The sequence below is a fragment of the Amblyomma mixtum genome, chromosome 3 (genome assembly GCF_055824585.1).
Source record: "Amblyomma mixtum isolate Tamu chromosome 3, ASM5582458v1, whole genome shotgun sequence".
Lineage (NCBI taxonomy): Eukaryota > Metazoa > Arthropoda > Arachnida > Ixodida > Ixodidae > Amblyomma > Amblyomma mixtum.
Window position 1 is genome coordinate 76,897,758 of NC_143014.1, and position 16,506 is coordinate 76,914,263.

A 16,506-nucleotide genomic window follows, 5' to 3' on the forward strand; every position below is an offset into this window, starting at 1 on the left:
TTATAACAGACATTTCAACTGTATCAAATTTGTGGTGCTCAAGCTAAGTGCCAAGTAATGATAATATTTAAGCGTCACTATAGTCATGAATAATGGCACAATCCCAAGAAATCTACACAGTGGTCCCTAGTTTTGTATAGAAATTAATGTTCCTCCAGCTATTGTATTGAAACCACAGTTCCATTAAAAAAAAAAAATGCCTTCTAAAACATAGAAAGTTTTGGCTGCATCAGTTTCTAAACTTTACGTAGAAATGACTGCAGAAAAATGTGACTCAGAAGAAGGCTCATCAGTAAATGCTTCAAATCTGATGTTTCTCAAAACAGCAATGGCGAAGAAATGCTCTGTACGTTACACACGAAACATTAATTCAGTTCACGGCTAATCTACACAGCCCTGATTTCACACTAAATTTACAATGAGCATTTTACAAAGCTTACCCTGTTCACCTTCCAAGTATAATCACCTGACCTGCTTTCTTAAAGAACACGGAAGGAGATCTTACGAAAGCATCCTGCCACACACAATGACAAACACCATCTATTTGGACAGCCCAACCCGTTGCACATAGCCCGTCTTTTAATAGACCAGCAACCTTCTGCTCGGGGTGTTTCCACACGCTATGAATGCCATTGAAGTGTTTTGCCACTGCCATCTATTTTGAGCAATTTCCACGGGAGAAGGAGGGAGGGTAAAGAGAAGCACTAGCATGGAAAGAAACAAGGACAGAGAATACAAGGACGCCTGAATGGAGTCCGTTTTCAAAAGATTACATTACAGATTTTTTTTTTTCTTTAACTACGAAGTTTCTGAGAAAGCTGTATAGCTTTCCTTTGTAGCCGTACGGCTGCGCTCGGGTGGATGTCAATGAGTAATTACTCCCTTATTACAGATCACAAAAAGTGCACATACAAGGTGAAAGTATTTTTACACAAAAGAGAAAAGTCAGATCTTCAGGCAAGCAATAACCGAGACAATCGTTTAAAATTCTGTCCCATGATGCTGGTGCAGCATGAGCGACAACATGAAGAGGAGCAACCTACAGTCCTTACAGCTTTTTCAAAAAAAAAATGAAAAACATTGAACACCCATGCCAACAACAGCATGCAGGTTGCATCAAGTACAGCTGAAACTTGCAATGTTGGCTTCATAACTTTTAATGAAAATGCTCAAGAAGTGGAAGCTTGCACTGAAGAGGTGACATCTGGAATGATGGAGTATGTCTTATTATTATGATGCAATTATGACAGCCATGAATTAATTCAAACACGTAGAGAGCCTCTTAAAGCATTCAATCTACCGAAGTGACCACTCCTGGGCTTCCCACATGAATCAGAATGCAATTATGCAGCAAGGAAATAACTTGTCAGGCTTCCCAGCATTCTCCATGCAGCACATATGAACTAACAAGGATAATGATGAACAGTCTGCATGAGCAAGACTGAAAGTCATCAGCAGTAAAACTTTCCCGCTTCCACTAAAGATCAACACCTGGAGATGACCCTCAACAAGCATGATATATTTTGGTGCAAGCTGGCTATGTCAGCTAGTGATATCTTTCGAAAAGACCTCCAAGTAATACATCAAATAATGACAACCCCTGACCTCCAAGTAATACCTCAAAAAATGACAAGCCCTAAGTAAGCACCCTGACGTAACTGAGTGAATTCATAACACAAGCAGCCTGATGACATTCTTTGTCAACCATTGTACTTAGTAGAAAGATACACCAAATCAGTGAGCAGGTAGCTTCCCTGAGCAGCCATTATCGCTGGGAGGCAAGGTAGCTACAGTACTTCACTACCATATAGCAAAGATAACATCATTGTCCTACATTGTCCTATAGTCACCACCAATACAATTTTGTATTAATGTAGAGAAGTTTATGAGGTGGCAGTGAGCTCAACATAAAAAAAAAATGAAGATCTGAGCAGAGAAAATGATGCAGGCCAACTGTGTGGCTATCCTTACATTTTGCACTCCAACACAAGTGAGGAATGAAATTATCTACCTTGCTCAAAGTGAATATGATAACTAAAGCAGAACTCAAGTGATACTCACTGGACTAATTGTTTGCGGACCTCTTAAGCAGCAGAAAAAAAATTGAGTTTTCTCAAAGCCTGGAATTTAAAGGTGCAAGGCAGCGGTCACAGACGCAAGTGCAGACTTCCATTTCAAATCTGCATACCTAGGCCATGAGAAAATTCAGTTTTGTTTGCAGCTTTAGTGGTGCACAAAAAATACTGCGGACAGCAGATGCCCAAACAGTATGCACGCTGAAGAGCATACTTCAGAGGAGGAGAGAGCAACATACACAGCATTGTAGCTGCTTCTCACGAACCTGCAGGTCTGCAAGTAGAAAAACTTGTCGAAAAAGCCCTGCACCATGTGCATCTGGTGCTGTGCACTATTACGTCCCACAACGGAGGATGGAATATATTATCCTAAAAATACAGCTGCTTTGTGAAATTAACGACCAGAACGGAGGAACTAACCGAAATAACGATGCTTCACACCAGAACTCAGCTTCGACATGAGTAAATACTACCGCACGATCGAACTTATGACCATTATTAACGGACAACACCGGGTGCCACCCGACTGCCTCAGCTACTTATGCATTGCCAGCGAAGAAAGGGGTTGATCAATTCAGGAGGCGTACGAAACCTGTAGCACGGGAGAAGGCCACAGCCACGGCTCAACATTAAACTACCCGACAGCTCAAAAGATAGACAGGTTCCTCAAGGTCGACAGCTAATTGGGAGAGACGAACGAGACTGCACTGGCACAAGAAAACGGCCGCAACACAAAGTATGACAAGCCACGGCTACACTACAGAAAGAACACATCGATCGAGCCTAGTACTTAAGATCGAACAAATGCGTTTGCAGTGCAACATTTTAGCAAGAAACATGCCCTTTGTCAGCTAAGGCATGGGCCCTGCTCAAACGTAGCACACCTAAATGGACAGTATACTACTAAAACTACGCTGCACTAACCAAACAGGGACTCGAGTCTTTTCGATTGCACCACCGTGCTCCCTACGCCCAAGTGCTTTCTTATCCTATCGCTGACCTCAATATTCGAGAAATTCAAGGTGCTAGCAGCGACGAGCACGTACACCACTCGACGTGGTCAAAAGGTCAAGCATGATACTTTATCGTTCCTGGCGTAGTAAAACGTCGTCTTTGCGGGTAATCAATCTCCGATAACCCCACGAAGATAATAAAGGTGCACGCTCTTAATGTTTCACCTGCACGGCACGCCAGCGACCACTTTTGGTTGCTCGACCAACCATTTGGAGCCAAAAAACCTCATCCAGGAAGTTTCGGAACCACAAATGGCTTTAGATTAGCGGCCTTTGCCAAGAACGCTAATGTTCACGCGACCGAGAAAGCTTTCCTGCACGGTCACTTCTCCGCTCAAGACGCCGGATCAACGCGGACTGCGCACGCCAGCAAGAGAAAGCAGGCCGCAGCCGCACGCCAGGCCCGACCCAGCTCGCCAGAAAGTATCGTGGCCATTTTCGAGAGGTCACCCACCTCTCGTCCTGAGCTTCCACAAACTCGCTCTTGTCGCTATCCTTTTGCACAGGAATCATTTTCGCATAGGGCACATCCTTTTTGGCCAGTTTGGACAGGGCAGCATCCATCGTCGGTCGGTTCCGATCGTCCAAGTCAGGAACGAAGGCGAACACAAGCCAGCCAGACTGAATCAAGCACGTGCAGCACAACTTAGTTTTCTTCGTCGACTGTGATCGCACCTTCAGCGAAAAGCAGCTAGTCACGCCGGAGCTCAGCTCTCCGAACCGAACAGAGACAATGCCGTCCGCCAACAGACTTGGCTGCAGCGCACGCTGAGAAAAGGACGGCCTCCGTTTCACTCGACGCCAGTGGCTACTCACACTTCCTGAAAATCCGGTTTTCAAAGAGTCACCTCCCACCGCGATGACAGCTCACCTAGGCCTGGAACTACGCGGCCAGCCAGCCAGCTCCAGCGTCTATGCGCGTAAACGCAGAACGTAACCGGCGCTAGACCCCGTCGTCGCCGCGATCGTGGGGAAGGAGTCCGGCGCTCCGCGCGGGCGGACTCGGCGGCACGTCCGAGAACGAACGACTTACCTGGAGGGCACGGCAGATGGGAAATCACAACGTGCAGATCACTCGCAATGCAGGCAGGCACCTCGCTAGCTCCGCGTTCACCTTGTGTTATGCTGCTCTGACGCCTTTGTGCTTTCTTTAAAGGGCGGGGTTCCTCCTCGCACGCTATTGGCTGCGCTTGGTCACGTGGCACAACAAACGGAGACACCACGTGCGCGTTTCTCCCGCACACGTACATCGGCGCCCGCCTAAAAATAAAAGAACCGCCGCCGCCTCCTCTCCGACCGTCTCTTCGTGCTCCTCATGCATGACCGCCTCTCTCTCCGTGTACGAGTCCAAGTAGACTCATCGATTTATGTCGCGGAGGGTACGTGACACGGAAAGCGGGCCTCCGAACAGACTCGAGGCCAAGAGAGTAGCTTAATGCGCAACGCCCATTATGGCGCACAACTTCCACTGGCCATTTACGTTTCAAATCAGTCGCAATGGTGGGTGACGCAATAAAAAACGCGACCTAGCTTGTAAAAGATCACACAGCGGCGCGGCGAAAGTTGCGAAGCCCGCGTCGTTGTCGCGCGCTTAGCAGAGCACGGCCGAGCCAGTGCGTATCGATTTGTCTGGCTCTGTTCGGCAGCGCCAGAGAAAAGTGCGGAAGAAGCAGGGCGTTGTTAGGCTCGAAGTGGACGTGAAAAGGCTGCACCGAAGTTCTGACCCTCTTCGCGGGAGCCACTTTTTGCCGAGCGACGATGACACTGCATTTTATGCCTCGATAGCCCCAACATACTCCCCTGCCCCACTTTTAGTCCGGCAGCTGTAAAGTTGCGGGGACTTGGAAGCGGAAGAGAAAACGATGCGAGCACAGTTGCGACAGTGTCTGATATAGGCATGAAAATATAGAGTAAGCTAATATGTGTATCCGTAGCTACCACGGAAATGTACAGAGGCGTGCTCGCAGACAGAGGGGTTTAAGGGAGAGCGAAGGAAAATCCACAGTACATCGATAACCTGGAGGAAGGAAACTGATGAACAGTCTTTTGTGTTCTTGGAAATATACAAAGAGCCTGAGAATATCAGGCTTCTCTTAGAAGTTCCATCAGAGCCTATATTAGTTTATAGACAATTTTTCTTCATATAAGCGGCCTCGTCACATCAGCACGTAAACTTTTCGTTTTCTTCCGCGCACATCGCGGCGATCGCTTCATCACTGCATTCTGCTTTAAAGTCTGTATATTTCAAGGCGTTTCCATTTTCTGAACTGCGGACTAACTGCTGAGGCAAAGAAAAGAATGAAACTGTACAAAGTCGAACGAGGCAACATCATGCAAATGAGCGGTGCATGCCGTCAGAGTGTTCTTCCTCGGCCACCAGATCAGCGAACCACTCAATGTGACAGCGAGCTGAGCTGAAAGACTCAATCGACTGAGCTCCCACCCATCCTCCTCCAGCGTCCCGATTCGCCTACCACCAACCCATATATGCTACATTTAGGCTGTCCGTCGAATGCACACCTATGTAGTCTACTCGACCGCTAACTGACGAAAATGCCACTGAATGCTCAGATTGTGCAAGACAGTTGCGTTTCAAAACTGGCTTCCCTTGCATCCAAGCGCGCTCTTCGACAAGCTTAGCCGGTGTGTGTTCACGACTGCGCGTCTGAACTGGATAAAACGAAAAGATAAGCTCAGTGGTGACCAATGCCAAATACCGACCCACATTAGCAAACCCTGCCTGGAGACACCTCGGCCTGATCCGAACTTTCGTTGATCGCCCGTTACAAAGGGAGGGCTACAAGATCATCATCATCATCATCATAAACTGGATAAAATGAAAAGATAACCTCAGTGGTGACCAATGCCAAATACCAACCAACATTAGCAAACCCTGCCTGGAGACACCTCGGCCTGATCCGAACTTTCGTTGATCGCCCGTTACAAAGGGAGGGCCACAAGGATCATCATCATCATCATCATGGCTCGACCAACGCGCTCGGTTATACCTCGACAGCCCAATCAGCCTATCTGAAGTTCGAACAGCACTTGCGTATACACGAAACAAGGTCCCACGCCCTGATTCAGTCGAATATACTCGCCCTTTAGCAATCTGTGTGATGCGAACCTTCACAGTTAACGCAGCACGTCCATTGCGACGATAATCCTGATACCCCGCCCGGGTAAACTTCTCTCCTTTGATAACCTTCGGTATCTTGCCCTCAGATCCTGTAACCGCAAGCAAGCGACAAATTTGCTCCCATTTTTTTTTTTTGACGAAAAAAAAAAGTATAAGAAATTGTCTCATAGGAACCCCTGTCCTCTCCTCACCCCTTGTCTACCTCTCGACCGCTGCCCTTCTCTACAGTAACCATTTATGAAGCTGAGTACACAACTGAGCAGTGTATCTTCAGCAGTGATTTCTTAGTTTCAGGCGAATAAACACTGTGTATATCGTAACTGAGGTGTTTTTCGTTTTTCAGTGTCATCTAGCGAACGCAGTCAATAACATTTCAACGAACAGTGAACTCGCCAGCCCGTGCGTCGACCTATGTAGTTACGTGGACCGATTTTGTACCAGTTGGTTCTGGGATTTCTAAAGTTATTCGCTGCCAAGAAAATAAATAAACGCTTGAGTCACCTTAATAATAGATTGCTATAGCATTAGATTTCACATTCGTCGCAGCTTCTGTTACAACCCTTCTGTTACAACCTGTGTGTGTGTGTTTATGTTTGCGTCAGTTGGCAGTTTTCGGTCCATCAACAGCCACATTAGGACTGCTAGCTGCAGTATCAGGTATCCACTATTCTGTGACGGTGCCGACGTTTGCATATATCACATTTTTTTTTTAATTATTGATTTCGATTCTCTATCTGGGTTGCTGTCTAAAAACTAGGTGCTCATAACCCGGTGGGCAGGTTGTTGTGACGTCACAAGGTTACGTGAGCTCTCTCGATCAACAAGGGTAGCCCATCAGGGCGGGTTGTGATGACGTCAGAAGGTCACTCGACATCTATCGACCACTGGGCGAATTTCGTCGCGGACATCAGCGAGGTTTTGGTGTGACAGCTATAATGCTATCGCATTAATACGTGATTGGATGGTTCCTAGCGATCGAGTGTTTATTTCGTCCACTCATCAGAAGCATGTTACACATTGGAATCATCCTGACATCTTTTACATAATTTCGTGCATACATGTAGAAAATTAGCAGTGTCTGTTTCACATCTCTGGACGGAAGGTGTTACTCCCGTAATTTGACATTTCTGAGTTTCAGAGAGAGCTGAACGTGTAAGCGGAATTTGTGAGACCTCCCCCGCTGTGAAGTTCGCTGAACTTTCTGATGCGTCATTCAGTGTCCAGCACAGAGTGTACGGCGCGAGGTAGCTACTTTGAGACGCGCACCTGTCCCCGGTCGAAGGGTTACCAAATTCGTGGAATCGCGGACGCACGACGGAGGCTCGGTAGCTGCTCTATTGTTGCCGGCGGCACCGCCACCAGAGAGCTCGGTCCGTCTCCGTCTTGCCTTCCTACCACAGATATCTTTCCAGCGCACAGCTTTGTTCAGTTTTCAGTATTTGAATGCCTGCCGTCGTCATTTTGTGGCCAGTGGACGTTTCTTTTTTTTTTTTTTAGCCTTCTCGTTTCCCTAAGTGTGAGTCATTTGCTCTGCTCATATACATAGCTTATTGTGAGGACGCAGGTGTACGGTGGCCGATCGGCACGCGATGCTTGGTTAAGCTAGAGTTGCCACTGAGCTCTTGACCCCTCAATGACAAAAAAAAAACCTTAAAAAGACTGTGCAATAAATTAATTGAGATTACGTAAACCAGACGAGAGATAGGCATTCCATCACTCGTCCCCCCAGCGCAAGAATTTCTGAGCTAGCATCAATAACAACGAAAATCACGCTCCTCCTCTTCCCCCTCAACTTGTACGCGCGGAGCATCAGGAAAAAATAAAGTAAACAGCTCTGGGGCTGGGCCCCGCCCATGAATACGTCATTCGTTGACGTTCGGTTTGCGACTTCCGGTTGTCGCACCCAGCACTCCAGCAGAAGCGTCGGCATCGTCTCTCCGGTCTCTCTTGGCCTTCCTGGATTGCGGCGCGCGTCGGATTTCTTTGCTTGTCACTGCGACAAAGGCACTGCGAGTGGCTGCCGAACTCTCGACAGAAAGAGGCGGCAGAGGTAAATTGAAAACATATGCGTGAAGTCAATGCCCTGGCTCGCGCTTGCCCGAGGGGTCGCGCGGCGGCTCGAGCAGACGATTTTCACGGCTACCGGAAGCGTACCCGTGACGTCGTGGCTCCAGCGAATGACAGCGTGTGGTGGCCTGCCGACGTCACGTGACTAGTGACGTCTATTTTCCCGATTTTAGTTTCAAAATCGTTTACTACGAAGACACCAATCGGCCCGCGAATTCTAAAAAACGCGGTTTTTAAAATTCACAATAAATTACCGACTCAGTTCCGAAGACTCATACTTGGTGTGAATGCTTCTTAGCATCATTTCTAAGTATTGAAAACATTTACAAGTGACCTTTAATGCAGTGCATAGTCCCATTAAGTGATTGTTCCCGAGGCATACGTGTGTCCCGTATGCACGTATGCGGAAAAGGAAACGTAGAGGAAGGCAGAGGTTCGGAATGCAGGAACTCAGTGCTGTTTGTGTGCTCGGAGCTCCTCCTTTCCCAGGTATTTAGTTAGCCGCTATCCTTTCCCCAGTCTTTGATTAGCTGACGGAAACTTTATTTCCCCTTCCCTAACCATCGATTGGGGAGAAGTGTCGCCTGATTTATTATTGGTTGCTGTACCCGCCAAGGGCAGGGACAGAGGGCTTAAATCTAAGCGCTCTGGATTAAGCGGGGGCTGATTTCGTCTAATCAACGGTTCAGTCATGCTGTAAATAGTTTTCTCCTTGCTCGTTTCTTCTTGTTTATTTATGTGTAAATAAATAACTAACCTTATTTTCCTGTCGTCGAGTAATGTGAATGTTTGCGAGTTCGAACCATCAATCCATCAAGAAACCCGATTTCATCACCAACAAGCGTTTCCTCATGTCGCCACATGAAGGGGAAACGCAACTCCCGCCTTGGCATGTGACCGCATACGGTCACATACCACTTATGGCCCCTCCTGCCTTGGCTTGCCTTGTTCCAGTGTTGTTGGAGAGAAAGTGTGTCATGTGACCTTGATATAAGATGACGTCATTTTAAGTGGACGGCGATCAGGATATCTCGTGGGTGAAAAATGGGGAGAGGGGGATGGGTCAGACTTCGACAGGTCATGTAGTAATATTTTTTGTTTTGTTTTGCAAATAAATGGCAAGCGGCATCTGAAAAGGTTGACCACGACCCGAAGCACTGATCTCGACCGACCACACCGTCCAACTCCCATGTTCCACTCCAGGGCATCCGCATTCTGCAAACGCTTCACCACATGCCTGCTGCCACGTGGCAGGTAGCCGCATTATTACCGCTCGCCTCCTAATTGTACTCCGCCGCCCCTTTGCCGTGTAGCATATATGCCCGCCAACATCACCGCAAGCAACGCGGACTTCGCGCGTTGGGTGGCCATCAACAAACCAAACCCTGCTTATCACACATGCAAACATTTATTCCGGACGGCGAGTCTCGGTGGTCGTTGATGCGAAGGTTCAACTCTGGTCCCGTGGCCACAAAGATCATCCCATAAACGAGCATACTCACACGAAAAATATCACGTCTGCAGTCTATCGTTTCTGTCACGTTTCAGTTGACATATAGATTGACTTTCAAGTATGCATACCGCACTTCTCTCCGCTTTTTACCAGTCTTACGCCTTACTTCTCGTCCCTGTTCTATTTCACAGCAACCACTTCCGAATTGCGAGGGTGACTGGTCAAGTGGTCATACCCTCTAATGAACGTGCTAATGCAGTGGTCCGCAAATTAAAGCTGGCCTAAGTTTGAATGCTCGGCTGAGACCGAACCGAGACCTGAGACAACCGAGACAGCCAACGCCTCAGACCTTCATCGACTCCGCTGCCTCGCATGCAAGATCAACCTGTATGGGCGCGGAAGGGCTATCGCTCCCCACCTGTCCCTGGTGCGGCGGTAAGCCCACGCTATTCCACATTTCGTGGAGTTGCATGAGGAACCCATCCAACCTGAGAACAGGCATCATACAAGCAGTGGGAGGCAGCCCTGACCAGCAAAGGTCTGGAGGGCCAACGTCAGGTCATCCGACGGGTCCAGACAAGAGCGCAAGCCACCGGAGTCCTGAACTAAGGCGTCCGTCCATTTGACTCGTCCAACATATCAAAAACCAAGAACGTTTTATCTCTCTCTCTCTCTCGACGAATTCGCTAGGACATGAAATGATTGCTGGACAGGGGATTTTCCGTCGAGTGTCAGCAGTACCCTCTTAAGTGCGAGCAGATAAAAATAGGCTGCTGATCACGGGGGCGAAGAGGCGTTGTGATGTTTTGCACCACTGATCTAACCTGGCAACTTATGTCAAGTAAAAGAGCCATGGTGTACTCGGATATTGTCAACTCAGGACCCAGCCTTGGCACTCAGAAAGTCTCTCTGGAGCGAACGAGATGGAGAGGGGTTGGGGGGGGGGGGGGGTGGGGGGGGGGGCATGAAGTGTTGGGTAGGCATGATGCCTCTGTGAGAATGGTCTTCATAAAAATCAAATACATGAGCAGAAGGCAACGGTGATTGAGAGCTACACATACCAAGAGGGAGTCCAATGCGGGATGCACTGTCATGAAATGTCCTCCTCGTCAGGGTCTGAACATAGCGCTCGGCAGATCTTTCTGTGGCCCAGCAAATTTTTGGGGTGGCCTCCCTTTGGTGCCTTTACTGGTGGCAGACAGCCGCAGACCATGATGTGTGACCACGTGGAATGTCTAAACATGCTTCGTTCAAGAAAAAGCTGTGACGAGTGGAAATAAAGAAAGTAACGCTTCCGGTCAAAACGTTATACGATGGCTTTTCACTGAATAGCCACAGGGGTCATCAGCCAGAGTGCTGCATTGCTATCTCAGCGAATGATGGTGCTCCCTCTTGTCGGGAATGAGTGAATCGGGTGGAGTGGGATACGCCTTTTCATCTCTCAACCTGCGCTCTCTAAGGGCTTATCGGCAGCTCTCCTGCGGGGCAGTGCTCTTGCGCCGGTCACTTGTGAACGCGCTTATCGGGCTGCCACCGTGTCTGCAGCATGCGCAGCACCTCTGAAGCAATACCTTAATCTGCATGCATGCAGGTCAATACCTGCACAGCGTGCATGGAAGAAAAGAGAGGAGTTGCGACTGCCTCCGTCGCCCATGCTGCGAGAGCGCGCACTCAACGCGCAGCAGGTAACCTCGTTTATCAGCGCCTCAGCTAGCAAAAATGAACGACAGAGCGACCCGTTGCACCGCGGACTACAAAAACAGTTCCACCGGACCATTTAGGTCGATGACTTGGAACGACCCGTAGCTTCGAGCCGCCGTAAACACGCACTGACAACGTGCTGTCCCCGCGGCCGGCACGCCGGGCGTCGTCGTGATGAGAACTGGCCGCAACAACCGCGTCCCCGCCTGCGGTGTACCTACAAGCGCGAGTGTTCTGCAAAGAAGTTCCATTCTTGGGGAGAGTCGCGGCCCGCGGTGAAGTCAGCGCCAGGAAAGGGCAGCGTTTGCCAAGAACTACCAAGGCCGACGCGCGTCCGACCGGCACAGTCAACGGGCCGTGTGCTGGCATTCGCGGCATTCTTGGTTCTGTCACTCTGTATCTGGATGAAAGTGGGTCCGGCAGCCCTGCTCCTTGTAGTGCAGTCACAGTGTCCGAAGCACTATAGGGGCGCTACTGCTACAATCACGCTCGAATTGGCCTTCGTACTTTAACACAAATACTTTCTCGGTGCTACGCGGATGAGGTGAGACCTCATCCGCGTAGCGTCGGCACCGAGGCAACCCTCGACGAGTTTGAGAGGCAGCCTGTCGCACCTTGCGCCTGACGTTGCCATCTACTGAAGCACTCGAGAGCGTATATGTTGCGGGCCAGTCTGTGCGAATAACACGCGACACTGCGTTCACTGCCGTGCAGTGTACCCCTTACCTGCAACGGACTGAAAGCGGCAGAGGCCTTCACCTCCATGGAGCTCGTGCTGAGCGCAAAGCTTTCACGACAGCGCTGCACGGCTGATGGAGGGCGCGGAAAACTTTCCCGCGAGATGCAGTTACCTGGGGAGAGATGATTGCTCTGGACGTAGCGCACCTGAGGCTCAGCGCGTGTGCCGTCCTGATCGTCAGCTGCGTTCTCGAAACAAGGCGATCGATGCACGCAGAGGCTCGGCAAGACAGCACACGCGGCGCTCGCCTGGAGAACAGCCCCTCCGCCGCTGCTTCGCTTTATCTCCCGGTCGTAATTAGCCAGAAAAAAACACAGCTGGCGCGCGCCGCAAATTGTCCTTGCGCTTGTATGCGTAACCTGCACGCGCACGGACGTCAAGAGGTGATAGCAGGCGCCGGGCAGGGCAGATATGACGGACCCCGAATGGGCCATGGCCCACGCCGCTTGATCCGGCGCGAAAATCCAGCCTTCTTTATTTTTTTTTTTGCTTTTCTTTTCATTTGCCTCCTTATCGAGAAACACCTGCGAGAGCGTGAGAAGGGATTAGTGTCCAGTGTCTATTAGTGTCATCTCAACGTGCTGCAGAGGTTTTCCGAAAGACGCAACTTAGACGGCAAAGAATACGAAGCTGGAGCGAACTCTCTTATGGGTACACGAGCACCGCAGAAGAACGCAGGTAGCATTGACGTTCAGGCTGCTGGGGTTTTTGAAAGAGTTCTCTGTACTGCCGGTATTTTCACTTTTATTCCATGTAGACGGTAGAATGAAAGTGATGTGGCGTCGTATTTTATGCATATATTTTCCACTGAGGATGAGCATAATACAGAGATTTTCATTCAATTTTATCATTTTTCGACTTTATTACAGCATCTAAACGTTAGAAATATATGTTCACATGCACTTAAGGTTGCACCACTGCCCTAATGCATACTTCGCGAATTACTTGAGGGTATCCCCACTGTTTGCTGCTGCTGTAAGCACGCATTCCCAGGAGTGCGCGGTACAGCATGTGGTAAAGGTCCACCTATACTCCGAATCGGTGGACCACTGCTGCACAGGGGTGGGTGGGCGCGCGCTGCACCGCCGCTTCGTGGAGTCATTGCCACTTCGACCTGACTACATGGGTTCCTTCGTGCACAAATTTCTTGCCTCTTTTCGGCGGAAAAGCAGAGCGGCGCGTGGCCACTTACCAGACCAAGCGATGGCATAGCCCGGCTTGGAGTTACAGGAAGTAGGCCGAACCGTCACCGGAGGTATTCCAGTGCGAAATCACTAAACCGGTGGTTCTGACCCGAGCGAAATCATCTAACGTTTGTCTGTCTGTCCGAGACCAACCTCGATCGCACAAATTTCCCTGGTGGCAGCACCTGACATCTTACGCCATGCTTGCGCACTGTATACGAATGTTGTAAACATTCTCTCCCATTATTTGTCTTGCGCAAATTAGACGAGGGCAAGCGAAGGACAGGACACATGCTCAAATGCATAATCAACAATAGCCAAGGGCCTCGGCGAATCGTCAAGCTTGTGTACAGAGGCGAACAGACGAGAGGCCTGTGCATAGTGTTATGCCCGGGAGGCCCTCCAGCCGAAGTGGATTAAAAACGCGAACTCTCCTCGGGCGTAGCCACGGCAGCGGCGATAGCAAGCCCCAAGGCCAGCCGTAATGGACCTTCCAGCGAGGACCGGTAGTCAGCTGCAGGTCCAGTCAACGTGTTTGGGCGCGCCATCCGTCGTCAGGAGCAGTTTCCGGCGAGCGTTTTCCCTACCCCGCGTGGTCTTGTGGCCTTACACTGATGAACAAGTGCGGGCCACACGTGCGACCACCTGAAGACCGTGGGAACGCCATTCGCGGACCTTCCGGTGTCTGCGCGACATCATCTTCACCGTCAAGTTCAACACGTGACGGGGGCGTATCCCCTAATGAGAGCGTGAGTTATCAGTGCCACAGCCAACTTTTCAGGACACGCCTTCCTCGGCAGGCCCGGTCTCCATCTAGGGAGCTTGGGGAAGGAAAACACTATAAAATTCGGCAGCGAGTGCGTCCGAGAAGCTCCCTCTCACCGAGACTCCCTTCTGCTAAGACGTTCGCTTTTGCTGAGAGACTCTCAGTTGTTCCTCATGTGTACACAATGTGAATAGTTGCATAAAGTTTTCAATGTCTTCCTCGTAACCACGTATCCGACTTCCTCGTCCCTTCCCCGGTCCGATCACGCTACCCGAGTCCCAACAACAGACATACCATTTCGCGAAGGGATTCTTTTCGTCTGTAGCAAGCGTGGTAGCTGCTAGCCGCGTCAGCAAACGCTAGCACATCTTTGCTCTTCTCCCCTTTTTTGCGCTTCTTTGAAAATACTAGTGGTGTGATATCTCTAGCAAGACACGTTGAAGCTCCACTGCCCTTGTCCACGCATAGCCACGTCAGTGGACTCTCATTAACGTAAACTCGCTTAATTCGAACATTCGGTTTATTCGAACTGACGCTTTAATCCCGTGAACCTCAAGCGTGTAAAAAGGCTTCCCTGATTTCAAACTACGCATAATACGAGCAAATATTTGATCCCCTTCGCGTTTCAATAATGAACAGTTGACTGTGCTATACTACACTAATATGACCATCACGCTTCTGGCTGTCCAGCGTTCGCTCCCGTTCTCTACTGCAGTTGTTTTTTTGCGTTCCCTTAAGAGCTTCCGTCAGCGGAACGCATGAGGCCTACTCCGATCATCGAGCTATAGCTGACGAGGGGCAGCTGAAAGTTTAGTCGACACCAACGCCACGTGTGATCGTTCCGAGCAAGTCATGTGGGACGTCGGCTCATGGTCCGTCAACGGCGCGATGCGAACGCTGGACCGTGGTTAGCGAGCACTCAGCCAGCTAGTTGCGCTTTATGAGGTCGCGTATTGGGTCTTCGTTTCACGTTCCACCGTCTCTCGTTGGCTGTCGAGCGTTGACGGCTACGTCATTACCATCTAGCGCGGAGGAACCAACAGTCCTGCCGTACACGACTGGGAGAGCGTTTCCGCGCCCGGAGGGAGCGCGGTTGGCCTGACCGGGCCGACCGCAGCCCGAGCCTCGCCCAGCGGAGCGTTCATGTGTGATGACCGCGGCGTCTGAAGGGTCGCCTCGGGGCCTTTCGAGCCCGGCGCCTCGCTGCGCTGATGGGACGCGGCGCGCTGTCCAATCAAGGCGACCAGTTGGCCGTAAATGGCGCACGCGAGGCACCCACCATGCAACGTGCGCGAATCCGGCTTTAGGGTTGGAAGGGGCCGGCGACGCCCTGCGCAAGTGAGGTGAAGGATGAGGTCGGAGGCAGCGGAGCATGTCTCATGATTAATGATTTTTTAGCCGCACTCGGGCTATGATGCACCTGCAGTGATACGGCTCCGGACTGGTTCCGATATTCTGTAATGTCCTTTACAGTGCAATGCAATCGCAGAACATGGCTTTTTTTTTTTTTTGCGTATACGGACTCTCTCATAATGGGGCCACCATGACCAGGTGTCATGGCTAGATCTTTCGGTTGTACTAGTCAGGAAAAAAAATGTTTTACATGGAACGTTACACTAAAATGTATTACTTACATTATATTGCGTGGCGCTGCGGTCTCAGCAGCTGTGACACTCTGCTGCCATGCACGAGTTGTTGTGTGCTCAACGGCCAGCTGCGGTGGCCGCATTTCAGTGGAGCACAAATCCAGATTTTCCGGCGTACTAAGCTTTGTGGTATGCTAAAGGACGCCGGGTGGTGGAAATAAATCCTTAGCGCAACACGACGTCCCTTGTCCGTACAGGAACAGGTATACAGATGAGCGACGCAAACTTCGAGTAATGTAATTTCTCCGTCAGAAGTGAATCAATCAGATTCTGGCTGGACCTGAAACCTGTGGCCTGTATGTGCTCCATGAAATGATCATTTCACCACCGAAAAAGTGTCGATTAATCGACATCAGTCAGACCGTGTAGCACCAATTAATGTGCTCGAAAGGCGACTGGATGGCGCGTAGACCACGCGAAGGCAAAACAACAAAAATAAATGCGAAAGAAAGAACGAACGAAAGAAAGAATGAGAGAAAGGAAGAAAGAAAGGGAGGAAGGGAAGAAAGAAAGAAGGAAGGAAAGAAAGGAAGAGGAGAAAGAAAGAAGGAAGGAAAGGAAGGGAAGAAAGAAAGAAGGAAAGAAAGGAAGGAAATGAAGAAGGGAAGAAAGAAAGAAAGAAAGAAAGAGAAGAACTCTAGTTTGGGCTAGTTGGTTCATGATTCAACAGGAAAATGGCGCAAAAGACGTGGACAAAAGAGACAAACACGACAGGACCAGCGC

General features: G+C 49.8%; 1 protein-coding gene across 4 annotated transcripts in view; it reads right to left on the reverse strand.

The window, feature by feature from the left end:
• MESK2 (misexpression suppressor of KSR 2) overlaps positions 1 to 12,439 on the reverse strand; it is a 30,812-nt gene extending 18,373 nt beyond the window's left edge. Inside the window, exon 1 of one of the 4 annotated variants that reach the window (XM_089579768.1) lies at positions 12,300 to 12,439. Coding sequence is in view for 2 of the 4 variants with exons in the window: in XM_089579766.1 (XP_089435892.1) it covers positions 3,543 to 3,652 (110 nt within the window). In the remaining 2 variants the exon portion in view is untranslated. Of the gene's footprint in view, positions 1 to 3,542; positions 3,846 to 4,121; positions 4,259 to 12,299 lie in introns of those variants that run through there. The other 3 variants (XM_089579767.1, XM_089579766.1, XM_089579769.1) reach the window with 3 other exon arrangements.
• Positions 12,440 to 16,506: the final 4,067 nt, after the last annotated feature.